General features: G+C 43.4%; 1 protein-coding gene across 2 annotated transcripts in view; it reads right to left on the reverse strand.

Moving 5' to 3' along the window:
- arvcfb (ARVCF delta catenin family member b) overlaps nt 1-27,545 on the reverse strand; it is a 132,635-nt gene that overhangs the window by 72,965 nt on the left and 32,125 nt on the right. The window contains exons 2-4 of one of the 2 annotated variants that reach the window (XM_062417387.1): nt 9,981-10,139; nt 9,377-9,397; nt 3,459-4,099 (exon numbers count right to left, since the gene is read on the reverse strand). In XM_062417387.1, coding sequence (XP_062273371.1) covers nt 3,459-4,099; nt 9,377-9,397; nt 9,981-10,139 — 821 coding nt within the window. The remainder of the gene's footprint in view (nt 1-3,458; nt 4,100-9,376; nt 9,398-9,980; nt 10,140-27,545) is intronic. The other variant, XM_062417388.1, reaches the window with a different exon arrangement.

Here is a 27,545-nt window from a genome sequence, read left to right on the forward strand (position 1 = left end):
TATGCATGTCCCCAAACTTCGGCGCTCATTTATTCGGCTGGACTTTGTCACATCCTCACTATTCTTCCTTTCCTTCGTCTTCTGTCAATTACTTTCATCATCTTTCAATCGTGGCTTCGCCTGACCCTCGTCTTCCGCAGGCCTATAAAAGGAGATGAACTGAAAAGGATAAGAGACTCGGAAGAAGATGTTTGCTTCTTATACGTACGTACACATAACATCTCCGCTGTGTTTATGAGCTTTTACACTGACTGTCTCGGCCCCAGCAGATTGCTCATTTTGAATTATGGGCAATAATTGTTTTATGATGCACAAGAGTCTTTGCGGGACTGAGAATAAAGGAAGAAGAGGAGGAGACAAAAAACCCCAAGCAAAGCCGGAGTGTTTATGTCCCGCCACTTTATTTCTCAGGATGTTTTGATGGCATTATCCCCCCGCCACCGCTGCTTGATTTCATTCGTTTTAGAGGAGAGTTACAATGCTCAGAAGTTTCTTCTTTAATTTAGAGGATGCTTCTGAGAAACCTCAAACATGACAGAGAGGGGAAGCATAATATTAAACAGAGTATTTGGCTCTCAGTGAAAACCTCTTGGCAGGATGGAGAAGAAGGAAGAGGAGGAGGAGGAGGAGGAGGAGGAGGAGGAGGAGAAGGAAAAGGAGGAGGAGGAGGAGGAGGAGGAGGAGGAGGAGGAGGAGGAGGAGGAGGGGGCTGGCTAGTGACAGATCACTTCTATGGGTACCCTACAAACATCAGTGGATTAAAATGAGAGGACCCCCCCACCCCCCTCCTCTCAATTAAGGAATGAGTCTGTGTGTGTGTGTGCATGTGTGTGTCTGTTTATCTGTCTAAGTGTGTGCGTGTGTGTGTGTGTGGTGACCCCTGGATGCAGGTGGGCAGGTGCAGCTGAGCGGGTCGCCCAAGGAGAGATGAGCCATTAGAGATTGGCTTAAAGACGCCCCTGTAGTCTGGCACAGTTCAAAAGCAGCGATTAATCACGCTGGCATGAGGACACACACATATATATGCAGCTCATGCACACACATACTGACACACACATGAACAATGGACAGGGGTTTGGTTGGGGCAGGGGGGAGAGAGTAAGATGCTTTTACGTCCAGACAGCAGAGAGGCAGGAGAGACAGAGACGTACGTTATCTGCAAAACCAGAAAAAAGATGCCCTTCCTTCTTTTAATCGCTACATCTCTGCTGCCTTTAAGCAAGGAACTTTTAGACTGTAAAGGTATAAAATAACACTTTTCAAAGCTAAGATTAAAAGTGCTTCAAACCTAGAAAAATCTATCATATTCTATCACATTCAAACCCAGTTAGGCCTGAATCAGTCCTCCACCGGCCTCCACATGCCTATTACAGTTCACTGGAACAATGTTACCACTGAAATCCAGGACAGCGAGGCACGCTCACACATTCAAGGAACTCTGGCAAGAAATCGTACATCAACATTCCCGTCCACACGCTAACACGCGCTGGACTCCGCTGCGACCTAAATGAGTGCTCGGCGCCAATGCGGGGAACCGTTTTAGTGCTAAACATCTTCTTTTTTTTTGGGGGGGGGGGGGGGGCACATAATTGAGGGCTTGCAATGCGAAGATAAACTGTAATTAAACCGCTTTAATTCCCAGATTCATTACAGCGCTTTGGAGTCGCCGGTCCCTTCTTGGAAGAATACTAATCGCAGCGTGAGCGCACAGGAGAGCCAGGGCACTCTGGGAGGGCTGATTCTCACCGTTCCTGGGATAAAAAAAAAAGGAAGGAAGGAAGAGAAAGAGACGCGTACAGTAGACTGATGTTTTTGGTAATGAGATGTTAGCTGATGTGAGTGTGAGTGCGGCAGGAATGAAGGAAAGAAGAAAAAGGAAAAAAAAGGAAATGTTTGGGATCTGTTTTATCCTGCAATTAGCCAGGCAGCAGTCAGTCGAGTGCCTTCGAATACAAGTGTGTGTTTGTGTGTGTGCTGTGTGTGTTTACGTTTGGGGCATTGAGATGTGTGGGCTGTCGGAGTATGCACGTGTGTGTCTGAAGGGGTGTATGTTGCTTTTAGGGCTGTGTTGTGACACATGTAAGGCAGGCTACAAATTGCCTGTCACAGCAAGCGCCTCTCACAAGGCGGATGGGGGGAGTGACTCATTTTCTGAAGATGTGGATTTTTATTGAGCGTGCGTGTGTGTGTGTGTAGGTGTGTGTGCAGAAGAGATACTGTGCGCGTAAGTGTCAGCGCAGAGTCAAAAGTGTGTGAAGACAGAGAGTCTGATTAGGCATCTGCTCTTTTGTGCCTCACACATATAAATGCGGGAGCTTTTAAATCCAGCTAGTTGCATATGTATGAGTGTGTGTACATATGCTTAATTAAGAAGAGTCTAAAGGCAAAGCTCATGTGCTGTCACGGAGATGACATACCTGGATAAAGTGTCACCTTATAACATGACTCTTTCCTCATCTTGTATTTTCCTCCTCGGCTCTATTCTTTTTTAGATTTGGCTTGGGGCCCAAACATTTTGCCCTCAAACTGGCCGAAAAGTGCAGAGAACTTGAAAATATCCATCTGCTACAGATCACTGCTCAAAAAGAAGTCTTTAAAAACGCACTTCCAAACCAAGTCAGCTTCAAAAAACCCTGCTTCAATTTACTTCAGGGTAGACTTTTTTCTTTTCTTTTTTGCGGGCTCCCCTTTGGGCAGCAATGAAATGATTGGAAGCTATTAGGAGACAGGAGTCCATTTTGGGATCTTATTGTTGGAGGCTAATAGGGGTTTTTTTTTTTCTTCACGGTGGAGCCAGGGGTTACACTCTTCTCTACAAAGGTTGCTCTAAAACGAAAGGTTTTCAGAGAAAAATGACAAAAGCCGCCCGTCCTCTAACACTCTCCCTCCGTCCCTCTCCTCCCTCGCCACATCTCCGATCATTCCCGCCTCTTTACCTCTGACACAAACGCATGTTCGCCCACCATTTGCAGGGAAATGGTAATCAAAGCCTCGGTTTTCCTCGATCCCTTTCTCGAGCAAGTTGCCTGAGAAGAGGAGACATCTGTTTACTTGCACACGGTGTAATGTAGTCTTTTTTATGGTGAGAGCAAGACAAGTATTCCTTATTCTCTCTCATCTTAACAGGCCTGATCTCCTCTGGTGTCAAGGAGAAGTCTGCGCTCATGCATATGAACGAGAACTCGCTGTCCAACATAGAAAGAAAGCATGTATACTGTATGAACTTGCACACCTTCACAAAACTATTATCTCCTGCATGCTCCAGCAGGCTGAATGCATCAGACTAAACACAATCTGTCAGTTTTTTAAGTATCAAGTTCGTATAATGATGTATAAAAACAACAATTATGCTGATGTATGTGTGTAATCTCTTTGCTCTGAGGTAGAATAACACACCATGTGTTCCTGTTTAAAAGTAAGGCTCCATCTCATACATTTTTTTTTGCATTTATCCTCACCTGACTCGGGGTCCGTCACGAAGGGGCTCCCGGTGGGTGCGACCCCGGTTAGCCCCCTGTAGGGTGCGACGGTTGGCAGTGGAGTAGTCGGGCTCCAGCTCATAGGGCTCCTCCTCTTCGGGGCCCAAGCTGCGGCGGTCATCCTCTAGGCCATATGGCTCAGCCTGGAAGCGCTCTGGCTGGGAGCGGTTCAGATCCACAGTGCTGCTACCCATAGGCACCTGGGGCTGGGCCACATGGCCATAGTCATCCTTGCGGATTGGCAGCGTGTAGCTGTTCTCAGGTCGGTAGCTGTTGGGCAGGTAGGGGTAGCGTGGCGGTCGGAAGTTGACGCCGCGCGACAGGCTGCCGTAGTTGTCCGTCAGATCGGCGTAGCCATCGTGCAGACCGTAGTGGCGGACGTACTGGCTCTCGGGTGTCTCGCCGTAGGAATCATTGTAGGAGTTGTTGTAGGAGCGTGTCAGGGTGGAGGTCGCTTGGGGCGTGATGAAGCGGTCGCCTCCGTTCTTCAAATAGCGCCTGTCGATGGAGTCGGTGTAGTTGCCCAGTGGAGAGGAACCTTCAGGCAGGGGCAAGCCATCGGGGCCGAGGGGCACCTGTCGCACTGTCCGTGTGGTCACCGTCTTCACCATCTTAGTGACCTGCAGAGGAGTACAGACACAGCTGTCAGACAGTGTGGCAAGACAGGATGATCCACATGACGTGTCATCTTAAACCCCCACACACAGAACACTATGATGCCCATTAAATACAGACATCTGTCTCTTTTAGCTGCCTAAATAAGGGCACTGCACTGGAACACTTTGCAGTAAAAGAGGCTGACAGGGTAAATAAATGTTAACTTTGTGTCCAGATTAAAACATGCATTATACATTTGTGTTACTTCATTTTTATTAGCTTTTTGATGTCAATTTTTCAATCCTGGAGAGAATTGTGCAATATGATGGTTAATTCATTGTAAGAAATGCAATTCATCTTAAAGTGTTTTTGATGCTGAAGCAGGTTGGGGGACGATTTTCTGATCATAAATCCCAAATTAAAACTTGACCGTACCATACATATATTCTGGCTACAGTCAGAGAAAACCTCAGCTGCACTGGGGTTGGATACTATTTGATCAATATTTAATTCTAAAGCCAGTAATTGATAGATGGGTGTTGCCTTGAGGTATAAAATGGAAAAAGTCAGTGCAGGTGCTATGATAATCTGTTCTGAGACGAGCATCGGCAACCAAATTTAAACCCCCAAAGTTGCAAACACGTAGCAGTGAGTCTCCAGGATTTTTTTTGTAACAGAGCCATCTTGAAGTGCTACAGCTCCACTGGAGCCTGAATCCTTTATGTCCCAGGGGAACAGGGCAGCACCACACTCTGTAGCTCCAGCGTTAGAGGACTGTGACGACCAGACCTGCATGTATCCATCTCTCACGTTCGCTTCATCCCATAGCTAAATAAACTCGACTTCCTCTGCTGTCTCAGACACTGTCTGACTGGAGAATAACAGACAGTGGCTCCTAAACCCCTCATCGCTCCCTGTGCTCGCTGCCCATACAAAACCAATTTGCTGCCCAGTGAATTCTGCTGTGGCCGATAATTGGCTATTTTGTCCGCGGCTATAAATTCATCTTCAAAATTAATGAGGTTGATGAAAATGAATTGTCATCTGCAGGGGTGCAGGTCTGATGCAACTCATGTTGTGCCTGACAAGGTGTTGCAGAGAGGTTCGTTCCCTCTTGACGAACCCAGACTGACAGCCTGAATTTCTTGGGAGACGCTCAGCTCATTCCCACATCTGATGGGTTTCATTTTCGACACCGACCCTCTTAATTGTAATATGCTTTCTTTATTTTGCCTTCATTTAGATTTTAATCAGGAGCGAGCCCAGGCATGTAACAATATTAAGAAACCACAATGAAGCATTAACCCTCGCCGTAGAAGTGGCTGCCAAGAGCAAAAGCGCAAACCACATATTGGTTGTTCAACACGGCACCCTCATTATCTTGGATGAAACAAATAGGAATCTTCACTGGCCTTGTTTCTTGATTACACCCTGACTGTGAGCTTCATAAGAAAACCTATTTCAGGAAAACCAAGGTTGATTTCCATGTTGAGAGTAATTACTGAGTAATTTACGTGGTGTTTCTGTTGCCATTCCGCCGCGCGCAGTTAAAAATAAAGACCTCGTTTGCTTGATTCACATCAGCTAAAGCATATGTGTGACCTTGAAATAATAAGCTCACTTACATCCTCTTGATTCAGAGTGCTAAGCTTTGACAGAACATACACAAGGCTTTTCCTGGTGTTCATACCATTAGCCCTGATGCTAACTCATGGCCTCAAGGGTTCTACACGGGCCAGGGCTGAATCTCATACACTGGACAAAGCAATTAGCATGGTATAATAAATTCCATTCATTAAATCCTATTTTTATTCTATTTATACAATACTCTACTCTATACTATTGATTTTCCTGACAGATATGGATTCACAAAAGAACCAAAACCTGTATGATTTTATTCATACCTGGTAATTTTTTTCTACATTTTATTCATCATTGTTTTTTACTCTGTTCTATTCTGGCTGTCAGCGCTGGGAGAGGAGCACGGTGAATCCTACAGCTTCCCAGCCTTGACATGCCCAGCTGCCTTGTACTAACACAGCTTTTTAGGCGATTTGCAAGTGCTGCAAAGGGAGCCATCACACAGGTTTCAAACACTCTTTTTGATGTACGCTCAAGTTCACAAGGCGTTAAACCGTCACGCAAGGGGAAAACGGGATGGGGGGGGCGAGGGATCTGCGCTTCAGAGGAGCTTCTGAAATGTGCTGAAGTGGGGTAAATAGGGCTAAAAGAGAATTGCTAAAACGCTGTTGTGAAAATGTGTTTATGTGTACATGTAGAGAGATTGTAGATGTGTGTGTGTGCGTGTGTACATGTGTAGAGATTCATAGCTGTATCCAAAGGCATTCAAAACAACCACGGGCAGTTAGAAACAGGCTTTAACTGTGTACCAAAGTGTTAGAAATGTAGGGAAAGGCAGCAAGGCGTCAAACTGTCCACTTTACGACACTGTAAGAGGTTTCACAACCTCTGCAGCATTCACTTTATTGAGAGCTTAAGTGGACATGGTGGCCGTGGGGTTAGTGGAGGAGGATGAGGTAGTAATTCAGGTTTTTAAGAAGCCTGTGATTCATTTTCAGCCCGTCTAAAGAGTATCTGCAAAGATGTCAGGAGCAGAAATAGTTTAAGTGAGCCTAAGAGGGCTAAATGTGGGCCTCTTTACAACGTGAGGATTGAGAAATAGGGTGGCAGGCGGGTTGGGGTGGGCAGCATGACCAAAATCACACAGGGTTCGGCGTCCTTTACTGGCTCTGTCTCTGCCACTGTCTCAGAAGGAAGCATGGAAACCGGGGTGGGGGTCCTGGTGGCAGGTCGGGACTCCACTATCAAGTTGTCAGTCAATATCACTGGGTGGTAGGTGCGGCGGGTGATGGTTTTGACCACTTTGGTCACCTAGAGTTGGAGGGATGGATGGGTAGAGCTCTCAGCAATCTGCATTAGATTACACATGGCGCGGCTGCACATAAACCCTTTTATTTTAGCTCTAATGAGAGACTAATGACACAGACTTGCACACATTCAAGCTACATGTGGCTGTATATGACTATGAGAGAGGAATATAAGAGAGGATCAAGTGTGTCTTAATGTGTTTCAATAACTCAGTCTCAAAGAAAATAAAGTATCTGTTTTGTTTCTTCTGTTTTGTTCTACGGTGACATTTTTGTCACATTTTTTTCACACCTGAAGACCTGAAGAACATTTGCCATTTTTCTGAAAAAAAAAGTTCATAACTAACTCCTACCTACTCAAGGTTGGCTCCCTGGTGTTTACAGAGGGTGAAAGTGCTTTTATTTGTTTGTGTGGTCTGCCTCGACTCTCATTAGCTCACATCCAGAGGAAAGAGGAGGAATGCTGCTTTTATTGGCCTAACTGAGCTCTTCCTCCATCATGACTGGTGTTTCATTCAGAGAGTCTGCCAGGAGGAAACGAGGGCTGGATGAAGGCCAAGGGAAAGCATGGCATGCTGGGACAGGAGGAACGAACGTGGAAGCCCATCTAATTGAGCGCGTACATGTTTTCTGACTCATACGCACACACGTTTGGGGTCCGCGCCAATTCACTTTCAGTCGAATTGATTGAAAGCACAAATGGAACAAGTAGTTAATCTGCTATTGAGAGGCCATTCAAAGGCTTCCACTTCCTACATGAACTGAATTTGTCAGCTGAAACTTCCCCCCGACACTCCTGCACAAACACACATAAAAGTGCACATGACCTTGACTTTACTAGCATTGTTTCATATACAATACAATTATTATGTTGGTGCCAATTTAATCTGTTCCTTCCCTAATATTGCAACTTCTGATCCTGCTGATACTAATTCAGCTGGAAACATGTTTACCACCAAAATAACTTTTTTGCCTGCAAATCAAGAAGATGGGTGTTTCATCTTCCAGCAGTCATTTAAGGGATAACCATCAAGGGAAAGGAGTGCGTTAGCATTATACAGTATGGCAAGACTTTGGTTCAAAAGAACAGAAAACATAAATAAAAATGTGAGTCTCGGCAAAATGACAAGAAAGATAGAAAAGAGAGGGAAAGTGGAAAAACAACACATTAAAGTGAGTCTGAGAGGGGAAGTACAGAGAGGAATAAGAGAGAGAGAGAGGGAAAGTGGGGAAGACGTGGAAGGGGTTTCTTTATGTAAACTCTCAGCTAGGTCTGGATCTGTTTGCCACCACAGAGCCGTTGGCTTCCAGAAGTTCACCCTGAAAATTAATCTGCTTTTCTCCTCAAAGTGACTTCCAGAAAACATGTGATCCCTCCTTCCCGCAGGGGTGGCGGGCCCTTTTAAAAAAGGCGTCCTTCCTTTTTCCCTTCTTCTGCAGCAAAGCCTTTGATTAGTGTGATGTTTTACTGCACATGTCTGTAAGAATCCCTGAGAACTTGTATGTGTGAATACATAAAATCAAGCGAGTGTGTGTGAGTGTGTGTGGCCACTCCTCTCGTAGTAAACAGGCTGAAGGGCAATGGGCACTCCCTGATGAGGGATTAGACCAGGCTTTTTAATTACATTTTCACAGTCTCCAGAGTAGGATCGCCACGCAGTGCACTGCGCTACTCTGGAAGCCTACAGCAGCAGCAGCTGACTATAGCTCTGTTTACATCCCAAGCAAAATATCTCAAAATGTTGAAGTGAAAGAAAAGAGCTTCCAACCCCCACATCACTTTTAAAATGTCATAGATTCGCTGTATTTTGTCAAATGCAAATCTGGTAGGGATATTCTGGTAGGAATTCTTCTCCTGTGATGCATCCAAACTTAAGATGAGAATTGCAGACTGCCTTCCAGAAAGAACCGAACACTCTCACACTTGAAGCTCTTCTAAATTCCAAGCAGACACCAGGAAAAATATATTCTGGTCAGAGCAATGTGCAGATTACTGACACCATGATTTCTCAATTTTGGGGATCCTTGACCATTTTGAGGAGTCAATTTGCAAGGTTTCCTACTGCTGCTTTACATGTATACAGATTCTCACAAATCTCACAATATGTATAATGTGTTATTGGTGCTGAGCAGTGGTATTTTGTACCTCCTATAATGTCATGAGGAAATCATTTATAAAAGAAAGAGAAACAAGGAGAGACAGAGAGAGGACCATGCAAAAGAAAGAGCTAAAAAGACTTTCGTCCAAGAAGGTGGAAGCAGCAAGCAGTGAATTTAGAACAGAGTATTTTAGAGTAAAGACTGGAGCATTATTTGGCTTGTGAATGCAGACTGTGTTGCACACTGCTGCTGTAGCCTACATGAAATGGTGGCGTGGTGGGAAAAGCCATATTGGTATAAAAGTGCACTCACCTTCACGTTAGTTGACATATCCTTACAGAAAAACAACAGAACACAGCAAAGGACGAATCAACAAAAGAAGCAAAAAAAAATAGGAGAACACCAAGGGAGCTGGGCTCATAATAACACAATAATCAAATAAATAAAGCCATGAGAGAGAGATGAAACCACTTAGGGCTGGAGGATTATGGGATTTAGAGTTCTTAAGGATGGAAGTCTGGGAGTGGAGGTACAGTACCATGCTGTTTGGAAGCAGTAATCCATAACCATAATTTAAAGCAATATTGAAATGGATCAAAAAGACTGGGTTCTATGAGCTCAGTGGGATTTCTATGCTATGGCAATGCGACTGCTCCGAGGTGTGCTGCTCAGGTGTGATAGTAGGTACCAGGTTGAATATCAGCTCCATACAGTGAATAACATATAGACCATTAGCTTTCTAAATCTGACTTTTGCTAGGCATCCCGAAGCTAAACATTTTTTTAACAGCCAACAGCGTGGAACATTATTAAACTAATAAAATATTTGGTTAATCAACACCCTAAAAATACATACTACTCTATATTCATTTATCACATTTCCACCATTCATCGAGCTGAACACCTTTGTGTCTTACCTTGGTTTCTGTGCGCCGTGTGGTGCCGTCGTCAGAGGTGACCACCGAGACGTGGGAGGTGGGTGTTCCGGGGTCCTCCTCTATGGTGACCGTCTCCTCCACCATCTCCTGCGGCTCCTGCATCATGGCCAGGGATGTGGCGTTACTGGGGCTCTGCTCCTGCACAGAGGAAACAGGTCAGGCAATCGGGGGTTAATGGCGTATTTTCAGACGGCGTGGAGGAAAAACAGCGCGGTATCCAGGTAATCTTCCATTAGATACATGACAAGATGAAACTTCAATTGGGTCATTGCGGCAACAAATACTATTGGAATCCAGCAGAGAATAACAGAGCATAAATAAGAACAGTGCAAATGAAGGGTATTAAATATAATGCCAGCTGCAATTTGCAATGCGGTGCTTGAGCATCAAGTAGAGGGATGGAAAGTGTGAAGCACAGTACATGAATAATAATGTGTGGAAAATAACAGCAGGAATATAATGAGATGAAGACATGAATAGAAAGCATCTATGATGTGAAGATGTGAAGGAAAATAATGACATTTTATGCATAATGACAATCCTTATGTTTTTTTGTTTTTTTTCTGGTACAATATAAATATCTCTATTATGAAGTCCAACTAATCCACATTTCTAGGGCTTCATGTAAGGTTCTATAAGAGCCAGTGAGTTTTTCCCTCCATGCAGCATTCCCAAAGGTCTTTTCCAGACAGTTGATGCTTTAAAAATGATTTATTACTACAATATCAAGACATGTTAAGGCAGTATTATGTAGAGGTATAGTTTTAGTGAGGCAACTAAAACCCTGAAAAGGTTATGGAAAGATCATGGTTATATCAATTAAACTTTAACTGAGGGTTACTTGGTTATAATGAGGTACAAATCATGGTCACGGTTAAAAAACAAGACACAATCCAAATCTGTGGTATGAAAATAAGACATCACACAGTCATACTTGTCACTATGTGACAGGTGCACTGCTTCGTGCAATGGTTCTGACATTTGTACTGAACTGTGCGTGATTTACTGTGTATTGAAGAATCCACCGATATGAGCTTCATTTCAAGCAAGAGTAGGCCGCTGCACAGAACACACAGCAGCAATTGAAATCTGCAAGCACACAAACTCTGGATAATGTTTATACAGTATACAAGAAGAAAACTGTAAAGATAGAGTTTTCTACTTTGTTCCTAGCCCTGACAGCCAATGATTTATTTGGCCTTGATATTATATCCAAACACTGCAATGCAACTCCTCACTTCTTGAGACTTTAAATTGAGTTAAAGCTTCTTTCAAGGCGAGCAAAAGCCTAGAGGACTGTGTTTGATTCATTTTTCATTGGCATGCCATGTATTTGAAGAAAAAGTGTCCATTGGCTATGGATGAAAGTCAGTATGGAGTCCGTATACCCCACCTGATCCTGCATGGGTGCGTGAGAAAAATGCGCTTCCCTGTGCATTTCCCCTCCGATGGAAAACAATATGTAGTCACTGGTCGGAGCAGCAACGCCCTGGCATTAGCTGCTGCTGTGCATAAGTGTGACAAAATTACAGCTCTCATGATGGAGAGGGGAAGGAAGGTATTTAAGGCAATCATTGATAACCAAAACAGTGCGAAGCCAAGACAGGGAGAGGAAGTTGAAAGTAATGGAGGAGGCGGAGAGAGGAAGAGCTGGAGTAGAATGCTGTAGTGGAAACTAGAGGAAAAAGGGGGAGCAGAGGGTTGTATACTCAGACTCCAGATAGCTGTAACTGATCTTTAGGAAAGGAATGTTAACCTTTTTTCAGGGTGTTTGAGATGCCATTTTTTATTGTATACACTAGTGGAGTGATGGTACACAACATTCAAGGCATGGTATGTACCTTGGTTTTGGGGTTCAGTAAGATTTTGGTACAGCAGAAAAAAAGAGAGAATAACATTTTGGTCTTTTATTTTGTAAAATGTAAACAGCCAACAATGGCAATCAGTCAGAGGGACCAAACCATTACTTTTACTACTGATACTTTACGTCCATTTTTCTTTCTCAGAACCGGTTCTGACGACTTGCTGTCCGACCACACCAGCAATCAAATTTTTTATTGTTGTTCTGAACAGCTTCACTCACAGGCGGAATGAAAAGCCGAAGGTCACAGTGAGCAGAGGGGGACGGGGAAATGCAGTATTGTTTCACTACGGAGATAAGGGAGCATATTTCAATTACAGCGTTGCACTCGGTCAGTGTTATGGGTCCCTTGTTTCTCACTCTGATGACAGCGATACTACAGGGAAAACCGGCCACTTAATCTAAGCCGGCTAGCATAAATCAATGAGCATAGCAAGCTACAGTAGAATTAGAAAGTAAGTGGATTATTGAAGTATTTTGACAGTAATTGTTAGGGTCATGGAGCATACCAATTGGTTCCAGACGAATACACGTACTGTTACACCCTTACTATACACTTCCTGTTCCTTCAACATTGAGGGAAAGGTCACAAAACACAAACAGTTTTATCCCTATTTACCTTACACCAAATATAAAAAGGTCAAAGCTATGAAAAACAAACAAAAGCAAATCTCCAGCAGTGTTCCTGCCAATAACTATTTGCAAATTCACCTCACATAGACTTCTTTTGTCCAACCAATTACACCAAGCTGGAGGGAGACAGAATGAAGGCCAAGGATAGAGCGTGAGGAAAAGTTGTAGTGTAGTTCTCGACTGAGTTTTGTTGAAACATGATGAGCAGCGCCTTCTGGAGGAAGGCCGCTTGTTCTCTTCATGTCTTTGAAGACATTTAACAAATGAACAGTTCTCCATCGATTGGCCAACTCCTCTCAGGCTTCAAAGCCAGACAAGGTCCTCATTGATCTCAAGTCCTTCTTGCTGATCAGCCAAAAGTTTGTTCATGTTGTGGATCTTTTCGTCTAATCCCACAACCCTCCAGCCTCAATGTCCCCTCGGAGTCAAAGACCTGTTTTTGGGTGTGTACATAACGTCCTCAGGAAAAACTTTCTCTATTTACCTATTCTACTCTACACCATAAAGAGTCAATTAGCACCCTGAACTACTCAGTGTGAGGTCATTACACTTGGAGAAAGTTTCCAGAGTCCCATTATTGAGGTTAATGACTGTAAAGGCTGCATGCTGTATAGAGACACATATATTTATACCCCACTGATGGTGAGCTGAGGAAAATACATTTTTTACAACTGACCTCAGGCTAAATGACATTGTTCTGCTGGAAAGGGCCCACTAATAGTATTTGGAAAAGGTCCACGCTGTATGGTTTCCTTCAATCAACATCGTTGTTCTGTTCAATTAAAAATGTGAATCACCTTCCCGACTCTGTGCCCACTGTGGAAAACGACAATGGATACAATATCAATTTAAGGATGTTTTTTAATCCCACATAGTATTTAATTTAAGTTCAACACCAAAATACAGTAAGGTCTTGGTCAGACCCACAAATGAATGGCTCGATAAAATAGGCCAAGAGTGTCTGATTACACGTGGTTTTCCCAGATCTTCTGTCACATTTTGGTTGCCGATTGTGATCTGTGATGCATCTTTGTTCAAGTCAAGCTACTCAAACACTACAAGTTGCATTCATCCATTTACATACATGAAAGTCTATGTTTTCATTGATGTGACCTGTATGATCAAATAAACTAAACATTGTTAAAGGAAGATAGCAATTAGTCATTCAGTTTTCAAGAAACTCATCTACTAAATGTGCGTACCAAGTTGAAATCATGGCATGATATTGCTTTTCTTCTCCTGTACGCGATAAGGCAGATATTGTGTGAATAAACTCTTCCTTACTAAACAAGCACAATCAGTTCCTCTTCCTCAGGTCTCTGCTTATGAAATCTGGCTAAATTAACTGCATTTTTATGACGCTTCCTTCCTTTGAAGGCTCATTGGGTGAACCCAGAGGAGATGCTGTCAAAACAGGAATATGTAATAAAAGCAGCACCATCCTACACTGGTTTAAAAACACATAGTGCTTGGCAAAGCATTGGACAGAGAGGAGGAGGGGATCCTTAGAGGCTCGCTGACAAACTGGCTTCTTGATCCAAGCTTAATGCGGTGCCTCTCGTTCAGTTTCTACACTTTCTCCCCCTCTCGACTCTGCTCGCGCTAAGTGAGAGAGTAGAGTTGAACTCGACATTACAGCCCCTAAATAAATGATTAAAAGCCGTCTGGCCGTGGGCTAGCACGGCTGTCTGCTGGTCCCGGGGGACACGAGGCTGATTCTTAGTTGAGGAGACTCAGGAAAGCATACCCTTTAGTCAAGGGCGGGAGAAGTGGAGCACAGTGAGTTAATGGCTGATCTCAGCGAGATGGATGATAAAGTGGCAGAGGGGTTTGAGGGAGATAGTGGTGACAGAGAGGGGGAGGAAAGCTTGAACACATGCAAATCTTGTTAAAATGGTTTATATTAGACAGCAGAGTATTGGTAGCCTGAAGGTTAGATAAGTGAGCTTACGATCAGACAGCTGCAGGCTAAAATTCTCCAATCGGCTGAATCAGAAAAACAAGGAGGGGAGACTTGCTCCTCTCAACTACTCGAGGATGCCTTGAGCAGTGCATCTAAACACACCTGCTCCACCAGAACAAATTAAAAGTGCCAGCAAAAAGTCAAACTTGGATGAAGAGAAATAAAAACATATTAAAAGCATCCGGGGGGGGGGGGGGGGCAGCCTATCTTTTACAGATCAAATTGATCAGGAAGTGAAAAAAAGCACTTTCAGGTTTGTGAGCCCAAGTAAATAACAATGTGACAAGAATGTCTGTCTTCTTGCCTAGCCTCAAAAAGCCCTGCCAAGAGCTGAACCCAACTTCTGATGAGGAAAAAAAGAGCTTGGGAAGGCTTTGCCACTTAAATCACTTCTGTTCAGCTAGTGGTTGCGGAGAGGCTGAGGCGTTAAACAGACAGGGATTTGGCTCTGAAGAAGGCCTGAGGATTTGTCCAACCTGCACTTTATTCAGTCCAGTGTGGTTGGCTCTGACTCACAGTTAAAAGGAGAGGGCTGCTTTTGCGGATAATGAAACTTCACCTTTTTGATATGATGTCTGGACAGAGAAGACTATTACACGGTTCACTCCTGAATGGATGAGGCTATGGGTGTGTGTAAGTATAAGATAAACCGAAGTTTGTTTATTGGCTTGTATATGTATGAATTTTAGAGCTACTTTAGCTACAAATTATACATGAACGGATTTTATAGACTGAGAAGACAATGAAGGACTCGTGCTTTTGCGTACAGTAACTCGGCAACATCCAACACAATCAATGCCACCAAAAAGCAATACCCTTGACACGAGCCCTTGAGGGATCTCCTGTGGAATGTATTTCATTACAATAGATCACACGGGGACATATGGCTCCTTAAAAGCAACTAATCTGAACCGTAATGGATTGCTGTGCTAAGAAAAGAAAAGGCGGAGGGGGAGGGGGAATACAAAGGCGGGAGATGAAGTGATACAGCGGTGTCAATTAGCGGCAGCCTGCTATCTGCCATCAATCCACACTCATTCATCATCTGTGTTCAATAAGCTGCTCAGTGTTGTCTGAGGATGGAGAGATAGAGTAAAATGATGGAAAAGGAGAACGCATAAGCAGATAAGGGGCTTTCCTTCCCCCCCAGGACAGAATCACAACAAGGAAACTTCAGCTGGAGTTAGAGAATGACTCATCTCTGCAGTAAATGTGCAAGGTGTATTGTGCTGATGCAAATACTTATTTATTAAAAGTAGTCATGATAACTATTTCTTTTGTTGGACGATATATTGCTTCAGAAATAATCGCGATATTATTGTCATTTGAAGATCATTTTATACCACTGATATAATGATAATATAATAGCATAATAAAACAACCTGGGTGGGGGGTGGGATTAAAGAGTGGGCGCTATGGTTCTGTAAGAACACATACTACCATTATGGGCCAGGACAGAGGTATTTACCTTTAATTTCATATAAGCAGCGCTGACAAAAATCCTATCAAATGGGGGACCCTGGGACAAAAAATGTACCATATGGGGTCCGTGGTCTAATTTGTGTAAATTCAGGGGTCCTTTATGTGAAAATGTTTGAGAACCACTGCTTTATCTGACACACTTATCGATTAGACATATTTTGTTAAAAGAGAAAAGTTTCAAACATGTTGATTTGCTCGAAAAATACTGTTTTGGTATAAGTTTCATAACTTATTTTCCATTAGTCTGGGTTGGCTCCCTTTTGCCAAGCTGAGCCAATTCTCTGTGTGTTCAGCCTTCAGTACGTTTGTAGCTTCTAACTGAATTTTTGAGCTCTGAAGTTTAGATTCTCTCCTGCGTTCCTGTTTGAACTTTCACATATCTGCCTTCAGTCATATCAGTTGTGTTAAGTTACTGCTGATGGAAACCGAACATTTCCTTCTTTTGCTGCTACATATTAAAATTCTTTTAAATGACACAATAAAAGGAGACTTTTATTAGAATAGAATTTATAGCAAATGAAATGTGTTTATAACAGAATTAGAAAAGATTTATTAGAGGCACTATTCTACAATAAAAACAGAGGTCTACACAACAAGATCTGGAGATATTTGGAGCTCTTTGTTCAGCACATCAGTTATAAATAATGCAGGGAGGAATAGAACAAGCAGAAACAGCCACAGAGAGATGTTTGATGAGCTGGAGATAACAGGCTCTTACTGTATTTTCTGCAAACAGCACACCTCCAGCAGGTAAACAACTTTAAACGTGCCCTGCCACGTAATGGAAAAACACTTGCAGCATGCCAGCTCGACTTGAACGCTCCCTGCAAGGCTCAATGCGACTATTCCAAAAAACAATGGAAAATACCAAACGGTGTCATTGGCACTGATTTTGAAAAGGTCTCAAATGAATCCGACCCTACAAGTAAGGCTGGGTGCTATTTGAAACTTTACAATGCTTGTGGCAATGTGATACTTTAGTTTTTATCCACTAATCACTATTTTTGTATTGACAATGGATCAAATTACAACGTGTCATATGAATGGGATTTCACATAGAAACTACAGAGAATCATCACCATCTCTGTGGAGCACTTTAACATATTTCAGCTCATTGTTTTTGCTTTACAGCTTCCGACTTAAATGTCTGGGTTCGGTCTCACCGCTCTCGACAACAACTATTATAGATGCAGAATCTTTTATGCAAACACACATGTCTGCAGAGAAAGTTAGCAAGAAGCTGGTGAACACAATGTGGTGTTGAACAAGGTAAAGAGCCAAATGTTTCCTTCAGGGTTTGGAACACAGTGGAGAGGGAATTGGACTTGCATTTGTGGGGTGGGCAGAGATACAACTTCAAATAAATGTTGTTCCATGTCTGCTGGATGTAGGAGGAGGCGTCTGTTTGCTAACACATACATCATAATATGTCAAAGCTGTATTTGTCTCCAAGTGGCCTAAATAAAGCAATTATTTCAGATTTCACAAAATAAAAGTTCTCAAATGTGAATCTAAATAAAAGTGGCAGTGAAGAATTTTAACAGGCTCAAACTTGCAAAGTTAGTATTCATATATCTAAATGCAGAGGGGTCCAAAAGCTGTATTATTATTAACTGAAGAACTATCATCTGATCAAAGAGTAAGTAACGAAATCTGACAAGATGTTTTTGATACTCAGTGTCACAGATCTAAACTAACTAACAGATCAGAACTAGAAGCAGACCGATATATCTGTTAGCCGATATAATCGACCATTATTGGCCTATCACAGATATATCGGTATCGGCATATATGTTGTCTGATATGCACCGATACGTTTTTTAAAGCAGCATTTTTATTCATATTAGATTTTTTTTCAATTCAAGTTAAATATATACGTACATTTTTTTTTTGCATGTGTTTTATTATTTATGGGAATTTATAATTATTAAATTGACTGTTTCAGTGCACTGTGTTTATAGTTAAACTGTAAAATATCCTGCCTCCATTACATATCTTTATCATAAGTGTATGATAACCACATTGCAACAAATGTGCATTTTATGTACATATTCTGTATATTTAAGACTATCGGCCAATATATTGATATATCGGATTATTGGAATTGGAATCCAAAATCCAGTATTGGTTAGGCTATAGTCAGAACCAAAAGGATATTTAAGTTGATACATGGCCTTGGTGTTTAGGTTGGATTCATATATTCAGTATAATAACAATCATTAACTGTCTTAACAAGTTCCCCACCTTTTAATTGAGGTAGGATTCGTTTCTAATTGACAATTGACATGGTCACGTTTCCTGCTGTAATATTACTGCAGGTGTAAATGTGGGTAACTTTCCCTCTTTCTCTCGCTCCCAGCGGACCACACTGAGCAGAAATTAGATCTGTATATCTCAATCTAAACGCAGTGGGAGGGAGCCTGTGTTTACTTTCAGGTTGAGACAACAGAACCTGTCAGATCACCACCTGGTCATGCATACCAGGGTGATCAGAGTCACCTTCCTGCACGCGCACACACTCTCTCTCTCTCCCTCTCTCCCTCTCTCCCTCTCTCTCTCTCTCTCTCTCTCTCTCTCTCTCTCTCTCTCTCTCTCTCTCTCATACGCAGCATGCTCAGTCTTAGCCTGACCCCTGTGCAGTGACTAACAGGATTTCACTCCGGAGACATGCCAGCAATCATTACATGGCTCTTACACAATTAATCCTCCAGCAAAGATCGCCTGGCTAACCTTGGGTCGTCCAATTTCCCATCAGCCCCTTCTGTTTATACCACCTGCCCTCTCGGCAATTCTCCACAGCGAAGAATCACATGATGAAGTTCGAGAGAGCGAGAGAGAGAAATGGAGAATGAGCGAGAGAGGGAGCGTGTGAGAGCGTGGTGCACTGGGGTGACCCGTTAAAAAAAAAAAACCCAACTGTGAACTGTGGCTGTGTGATCCAAACATCCAGCCAAAACAAGGCTTGTTTGTGGGATGAAGCGGAGGCAGAAGGGAAGTCAAGTAGAGGAAGGGGAACTAGAGAGGCTGACAATGCGTGGCAAAGACCCAAAACAACATGCTCTCCCAGAGTTTAAAAAAAAAAGGGGGAAGGGGGGGGCATTCAGAAACATGCGAGGCTAGCCAGGCAGGCCTCATCTCACTTACAGCCAGGGCAGAGGTCCCAATTCTCTGGAAAGATGGGGTGAATGATCTGTTGTGGTGTGTGGTGGTGGTGGTCTCTGGGTATTTTAGTCTAAAAATTCTTATAGCCGACTATTTTAGGGGTAAAAAACGTACACAAATACACAACTGTAGGGGGAGTGGGCCAAAGCCCTGATGATGCAGCTGGGAATGATGGGACCTTAATCTCTCCTTCTCTGGCGACTGATCCCGAGCCAAATCTGGGCTTCTCTCTCTCTCTCATCTCTTTCACGCTTGGCCTCCTGGTTTCAGACGCCTCCATCATTTCCCACCCCGGTCCTGCTTTTTCTACCTCTTCCCAGAAACAACCCCCCACCCCCCGCCTCTCCTCTGCCTCTCCTTCACAGCCCTCAATCGACGCGCCCTTTTGTTCCTTTGCGCCAGCCCCGAGACAAAACTCGGGTTAGGCTGGACCCGTTTGACTGACTCAGAACCTTAAAAGAGAGCAAAGGCCACTTCCGAGCCTCTCAACTGACCACCTTACCCTGAACCCCCCCCCCCCCCAAAGCTTGATTGCTTTCCAATGGGGCTCAGCGACCACATTTAGCGACAGATGGAAACCCCAGCTCGACCCTCTGCAACACTCGAAACCACCTTAATCGCTGGAATGGGTGATATTCTCATGCAAATTGGCCATGAGATGTTTTGAAACCTTGGGTAATTTTTTGACACATGTCATTAATTATACACCATACACACAAACAACCTTGCACACATGGAGTCACATACCACATATGTTTTCCTTGCAATTCATGGAGTCAGATTAGGAGTCAAACGTGCAGAAAGTCACTCACAACACGGAATTCATGGTAGCATCCGGTCAAAAAGAGCAGCTGAAGCAGCCAGAAGATAAGTAAGTTGTGCAGGTTTTTTGAGTGAGTAGCAGAAGCGACGGACTAGGGGGGTGGGAGGCCGATAAATAAAAAACAAAGGGAGGAGTAAAGCACTCAAACCCTGTGGAGTAAAACTAAAACAATGAGCCTCTGAGAGGGGGTCAGCGCTCACGGTCGGGGTTTGATTGTTTGGACAGCGGGTGCGGCAGCGAGAGAAAGAGAGAGAGGGAAAGAGGAGAAGAATTCAGCGTTGTGGAGGCAGCTTAGCGGTAGCTGGCTACGGTCGACGGGTGGTGGGCGGGGTGCTGGGGCGGTGGTGGGTTTGCCTTGATGGTGTAACTCTGGGGTCCCGGAGGGTGGGTTGTTTGGACTGCCCCTCCCCTCCTGCCTCTGGATGCCTGTCAGCATGACTCTGTCAGAAGACTGGTGATTGGAGGAGGAGGTGGAGGGGGGGGGGGGGGGGGGGGGGGGGGGGGATTGCAGCAGTGTGTGGAGGAGGCTGCGAGGCAAGCTTTGCCAGGAGGCTCAGTTCATGTGAGGTCTACTGGAGTATTTAGGGAGTTGGAAAAGCGACATATGCTCCACTTCCTGTCAGGAAACCAGTGCAACATTTATTGTCCCCCCCTCCCAAACACCCTTTTCTCCAAAAATTGTCTGCATGTGCAGCCGCAGGGTCTCCCATTTAACAGACACAGCCCACCCCTCCTTCCATCTCCGGCTTTCTTTCTATCTCTGTTGTGTAGCAAACAGTAAAGCCCGGGGCCTTTATAATAGAGGACTACTAACAGGCTTAGCAGGGTACTCACACTGTTTTTAGAAAAGATACCAAATGTCCTCCCCTGGGAGTGGGCTGGTGGGGCGTGAGATGCACTCTCTACAATGAGAGGGCAGAATGTCATCAGAACAGTGCTGCATTTCTTCGGACAAGCGAAGTAATTTTAGGTCATGAATTCCCAAACGGACCTTATCAAATTTTTACTCATTTACTTCCTCAATCTATAAATGTCTACAGTGTCTCTAGGGAGGTAATAGAGGTGAGATTGAAACCTTTGACTGCATTCCCTCTGATGTATTCTCTAGTTGGGATATTTTGGAGGAAATTAAACTACTCCTCATTTTGACAGGGAACCCCCACCGCACCTCCTGAAGAACCTCCTTACACCCCAAGGCACCTCGGCTATCCCTGCTACACTGCTGTGTAGAACGGCCGCTGCACACATAGATAACACCTCGCAGAGCTGACACGGTCCATCACAATAACTGTGACTGCTTTTATATATGCACTCAGTCAAACATGATTAACCCCCCCCCCTCTGGGGATATTTTTACGGCCTCGTGCCAACCCTCTAGTAAAGGATTGGGCTCATTCTGCGGGCAATGGGTGTAGCGACAGAGCCGAAAGGTGGAGGACAGGCCGCAAGAAAGCGGCTTGTGGAGGAATCTCTGACAATTTACTGCTAGCCTTCAACGGGTCACGAGATAAGGTGAGGCTGGATGTATACGTCTAAAGGAGCCATTGTGCGGCTGGATAAATCTATCAAGAGGTTTGAGCTACGGCCCAGTTACTTTATTTATTATTCTCTCTCTGTCAGATGAAAAGAAATGTGATATTACATCTACTCTGCCCTGCTTTTCTCAAAAGGCCCCACTAAAGAGCATGCATGTCTATGTGTGTGTGTGTGTGGGCGAGTGGTTGTGCATAGGAGCAAATATCAGGTCAATGCAGTGCCTTCTTATCCTGAGTGCTACCATCTGGAAGAAAACTATCTTCCCATAGAACAGTGAATGATATTCTTAAAGTGGTATTGAACTATTTGTACTTTGTACTTGAACTTTCTTGTCTGTTGTGAATTCATGTCATCAAACTCATTTTATTTTGTCTTTTTTGGCATTTGTTCTCTGTAAAGCACTGACTCATAAATTAGACAAATAATGACATTTTTGTACCCAAAGCCTTCAAAAGACACTAAATAGTAAGAAATATCATATTAACATGTGCTGTAATATTGATCAATACATAGTATGTAATCTGTCATGTTCTTTATAAGACCAATATATCAATTAGGGCTATATTTTATTTTTAGATGAATCTATTAATTATTTAATCTATATAATGTGAGAAGTTGTCCAAAATGTTTGGTTTTCAACTATCAGAAAGGCATTTTTGCTTGTTAAGATTACGTAATGATTCATTGATTGTTACCGATCTGATGATTGTTGAACTGACTCATCTTTTAAGCATCAACATCAGTCTTCACCTGCCATTAGGACCATTATTATAACGTTAAAAGTAGGATGCCAGTAAAAACATCCCTCCAGCAGACAGCAGTCTATAGTTAGACGAGTTAGATAATGACAGAGAGCTGGAGCGCTCCTGTACACAAACACAGGATCCCTGAAAAGTTGAGCAGTTCGGAGCCAGAGCTTACTGTTTAACACTACCACAGATCTGAAATCAGTGGGTCAACCAGAGTACACAGACATGGTGCCCTCCACATCACTCCAAAACAAAGATGGAGCTCCCTTCTCATTTGGCAGTGTTGGAAGTAGAAAAACACAGTCAGAGTCCCCACAAAGAGCATTTTTTTTAAAGACGAGACTCATAATAGCAATAAACAAGCGAGAATGAAAGGACCACCATTTCTGCACCTAATATATTCCGTTGCCTCTAGCAGAGGTAAATTTGATCTGAACAGGATCTGTATTGGTTTTTCTACAGATGACACTGTGTTGCAGTTAAGATTTTAATCAGAGATTAATAGCACCACAAAAAAAACAACAACTCATTTACGAGCTAATGGAAACAAGTCTACCTGATTTCCTCTGAATATTGAGTAGGGGATAAAACTGCAGAGAGACATTAGACAAAGCCATTGTTCCGGGGATGCGTGTGAGCACATGTGTGAGTGTGTGAGTGTGTGTGTGTGTGTGTGTGTGTGTGTGTGTGTGTGTGTGTGTGTGTGTGTGTGTGTGTGTGTGTGTGTGTGTGTGTGTGTGTGTGTGTGTGTGTGTGTGTGAGGCTGGCTGAGCAACAGAAACTCTTTTAAGCTCACTTTCAAAGCTGCAAGCTGATCATGAATATTTAAAACTAGGCAGATATCTGAAATATAGTTTTGGTATGATGCCTTTTTTTTCTCTCCGCACGCTAAATTAGCAGAGAATACATTTTGAGCCATGGCGTAAAAATAAATAGCATCTTTGACGCTGTGGCTCATTCACTATGAAGTGTGGTTTTCATCTCAAACATTTGTTGGATGAATTAAAAATATCAGAAATACTGCATTTTGAATGATCGTGAAAGCACCCTGAAGAGTATACATTATAAATGCAGTGAAGCCTTTTGGATGGATCCAAACAGACGAGGTGCCCATTTCACTGCTACATAAGAAGGATGGAGTAGTGGGTGGAAGTGGGTGGAAGTTTTTTTCTTATTTGGTGGGTGGGGTAAGTTTGAATCTCGCTGTCTAATAGAGTCATTCAGAGCTTTGAAGAGTTCCCCAAGGTGTTGGATACGAAAGGGCTTCTCTTTCTTCCACTCAAGCCTTAGCACTTCTCAAATTTTATATCTGTGTCATGCAATATTCATGCTCTGGGTCTGTGTTGTGTTGCTCTGCAGGTGGTTGGGAGGAAGAGGAGGATGCAGATGAAATATGGATTATCTCCTCTCAGTGTCTAGCTAAGCCCCACTTTGCTGGCACCGCTGCTTTTCAATGTAGCTCCCCTCCCACTCAGCCAGCCAGCTGCAGGCCTGGCATCTGGCTGCGAACCCCCACCCCACCCACCCAGCCTTTAATCAACCAAACACACACGCACAAACATCTCTATCTAGCCCCCACGCCCCCCCAATGATGAAACATCCCCTTGCTGCATCAGCTGCTGCTGCTTCTGCTTTTCTCTGCAACAGGAAATGCTGACTTCTGAAGATTTAGGTATCCAGTAAACAGGATCTTGACCCAAAATAGCCGTTAGCTGGAAGAGGAGTGATGACAGCCCCACAGACTCCCAACTGTACTATTACGGGATAGGTCAGGCTAGTTTGGAAGACAGATATAATCCGAAAACCTGGTGAAGACATGACTCCCTACGCAGGAAGGAAATCTCGACCCAACCCTCTGGGATGTGAGCCAGAGCTGCTCCTGATCCAGAACAAACACAGCTCAACAGACTTTCAGCCTCCAGTTACTACCCAGATCCATTTACACTATAACCCAGGTCTTATTTTCATAATGTTGACCACACTTTTTACCTGTAATAATAACACTGTACTCACCAAGGTTATTGCTGAAATCAGTGAACAAACCTCCAGGTTTGCCAAATATATTTGGAAGAAAAAGTGAAGGAAAACATTCAAAATATTACCCAAACTGTCCTTCACAGTTTACAAATTGACTCACTGATTTAACTGTGATGTGTTCCAAGATCTCAGCAATTACTTGAGTTAGTGCTATGTTAACATAACCAATCAAAATAATGGCAAAGCTATGTAAAAAGGACCCAAGTTGTACTAAACACCAATTTGTTTTAAATGTAGCCATTATTTCACCAGGTTTGTGCCATTGAGATCAAAGATCCCTTTTACAAACGAGACCTGGATAAGGGTTAGGATTAGCATTTAAAAAACAGTTTCAACCATAAATTAACATACTATCACATAGATTTGAGTAACATTATAATGATCAGATAAAACATTGGCCCACAGACAACCTTGCCTCAATAGATTTCACCATAAAGGCTATATTCTTAATATTTTTCCTCTGTAATCAAACTTACAGGTATCTGCAGTAGCTGGAAGGGAAGTAGTTATTTTTCCAGATTTTGTCCAGACTTTGGATATGAGTGACATAATTAGTGATAGAACTCAACATATGTTATAAACCAGAACATTTCATGTAACAGCCCCTCACTTCATACATCCTGTGTCAGACCAATTTGCAGATATTTCTACACAGGATAACAGTGTTGAAAAAGTGAAAAGACGTGATTATAACGGTCACACGAACACAAACTCTACTGAGGATAATTTGTAATGAGTAATGAAAGCTTTGGGGATCCCAAGACTCCACTTTGTAATACATCCACACAACAACCATTTGAACCCAAGGGAACATGGGTAATCTTATAGTAATTATGCAAAGAATAACAGTCATCATCATACACTTCAGTGAGTGGTGCTTCAGGCTAGTCCATATTAACCTGAAGAACTGTAGAAGTGACTGCAGCAGTAGCAGCTGATGGAGCCGCTGTGCTTCCCTGTCTACAGCTGTGATTACCAGGAACACTGAGGAGCTTGTGTGTTTTTGTCTCTCTCAGACAGAGGATGTCCGGTGCGCGCCAGCCATCTGATTACCCGCAATTCGAATGCCGTGCAGCCACTCCAAATCAGTTTAGTCTCATCTCCAAGCCTTAATTGACCAAATACGGGTACTTTCCAGGGTCGATGACCATGACTGTTTAGCAGACCTGCTGAAACGTGAAACCAGGATGTTACTCACTCTAGTGTATTTGTGTTTGGAAAATATTGATTTATAAGCACTTACATTGTTATATGGGTGCTTCCAAATATAAATCACCTACTGAACTTCTAAATGACACACCTACTTAACCTTTGGAGTAGATAAATATCATCAATTGTAAAAGGTACTGAGCACAAACCTATAACAGTGCTGTGAATGTGAAACTGTAATTATGCCACCAAGTCAACAGGTTCAGCAGAGTAGGGATGCCTTTTAACCCTGAGCACTTGTTTATGTTGTTGTAATGGTTAAGTGGTGCAGTGCTGGCACAGCATTATGAACAATGTGGGGAGCGAACTAACTGTACGGAGACGGGAAGGAAACACGGGCGCTCGTCATTTTCCTGCTGTCTGCCCACTGTGGAATCCAACCCCACCCTGGTAGACTAAATTCATGACAGAGGGGCAAACTACAGTTGAGGAGAAGCTATACAGCATCTGTTCTCATTATTACAAGTAGGAGTGCTTTCTTTCCACCTAGTAGAACTGAACAAATGCAGGAATAGAAAATTGATCATTACCCTTTAACAGCATGAAGAGACTTTGGGATCTAAACAAAGACACAATCATAAGCTTGTCTGTAGAAATGCAGTCCAAATTCATAACTGACCCAGTGGGACAGCCCCTCCAAAAACATGCCAACTCTCTTGTAGAAAGGCAAACTTTAATGAGCATCCTCTTCAGACTGTCAGTGCAGCCAGGGCAGAGATTACATGAGGCCGCACCATCCAGGGCCTCTGCTATTACCTTTGCACCAGCTGGCAGGAACTGCTTTGTGTGTCTGTGTAAATGTCTTGGGTGAGCAGGGGCCCTCGCTCTGGCCCACACAGAGAGAGAGAGAGTGGGGTTCACTCAGGGGGAGGGAGGGAGGGGAACGGGGCCTCTGTCTGAAGGCTTAAAATAGAGCGGAGGGTGTGAGATGACTGCAGCCAGACCGATTCAGAGGAGAGCTTTTGTCAGAAAGGGGGGGTAGGAGGGGGGTGGTTTGGGGAGTAGAGGACGGGGGGCGCCGCATTCAACAACTCTCACTGCTGTGCAATGAGTTCTGCAGCGTATAACTGAGCCCAAAAATAACTCACTACAATGATGTATCTGGATCCAGATATATGTAATGAGTGTCCTTTACGGTTACAGCGGAACTTCCCGGAAAATCTTGCCAAACTACATTTTCACCATTTGACGCTAAAATTCTACAATAAACCGAGAGCCATGAACATGTGTTTTTGCAGCTCCTTAAAGCAGGGTGATGCAGGTTTCACTGCAGGTTTTACAGGCCGAGACTCCTCAAACTGCTGAGTAAAATCCTGCCTCATTGGAATAATTTGCATGATATTACATAGCTTTTTATTATTTATAAATATAAAAAAAACAACTACTGAGAGACAGGCCCTCATACCAAAGGTGCACATGGCCAACTTATTAAAATGCTTTATATATTGGCTAACACACCATTGTTCTCTGACACACACAAGATATTTCTGTCAGTAACAGCCAAATAGTAGAGCAAAGCTTACTTTCTCAAACACATCACAGTAGAGGCACACACACTCACTGCTCCGGGACTTTTATTTGTGAGAAAAATAATTACTGGACAGTGACAGCCTTTCCCAATAATCCTTCACCAGAAAGAGCTGTAAGAATCCAGCTTTAGCAAAAGAAAAGCAGGCACACAATCGAAAGCAAATCTTTCTCTGGGAAAAAACGGAATATAACCACAGGGCTTTTTGTCAGCTTTACACTGCTAGAAAAGAGGCAGATATGCAAGTTTCTCAAAAGGTCCTAGTCAGCTTTTCAGACAGGATTGCAGAGGTTACAAAAGCATTGCATAGGAACTGACTTGGGAGGGCTGGACCGACACCAACGGCATTAACTACAATGCCAGCTAACATCCTGTGCTTTTGTAGCCATAGCATTGTCCTCGTGCTGTATGTCCCCAGCAGGAATGTGAACTTCATACACAAGAGGTAATCTGTGTCACATTGTTGTGATATATTGTGTTGTTGAGGTGGAAGTTATGTCAATATCTGACGTGTATAGAAAACAGTTTTTGGGTAAAGTTACAAAGAGAAATTCCTGGCCT

The sequence above is a fragment of the Scomber scombrus genome, chromosome 4 (genome assembly GCF_963691925.1).
Source record: "Scomber scombrus chromosome 4, fScoSco1.1, whole genome shotgun sequence".
NCBI classification, from domain to species: domain Eukaryota; kingdom Metazoa; phylum Chordata; class Actinopteri; order Scombriformes; family Scombridae; genus Scomber; species Scomber scombrus.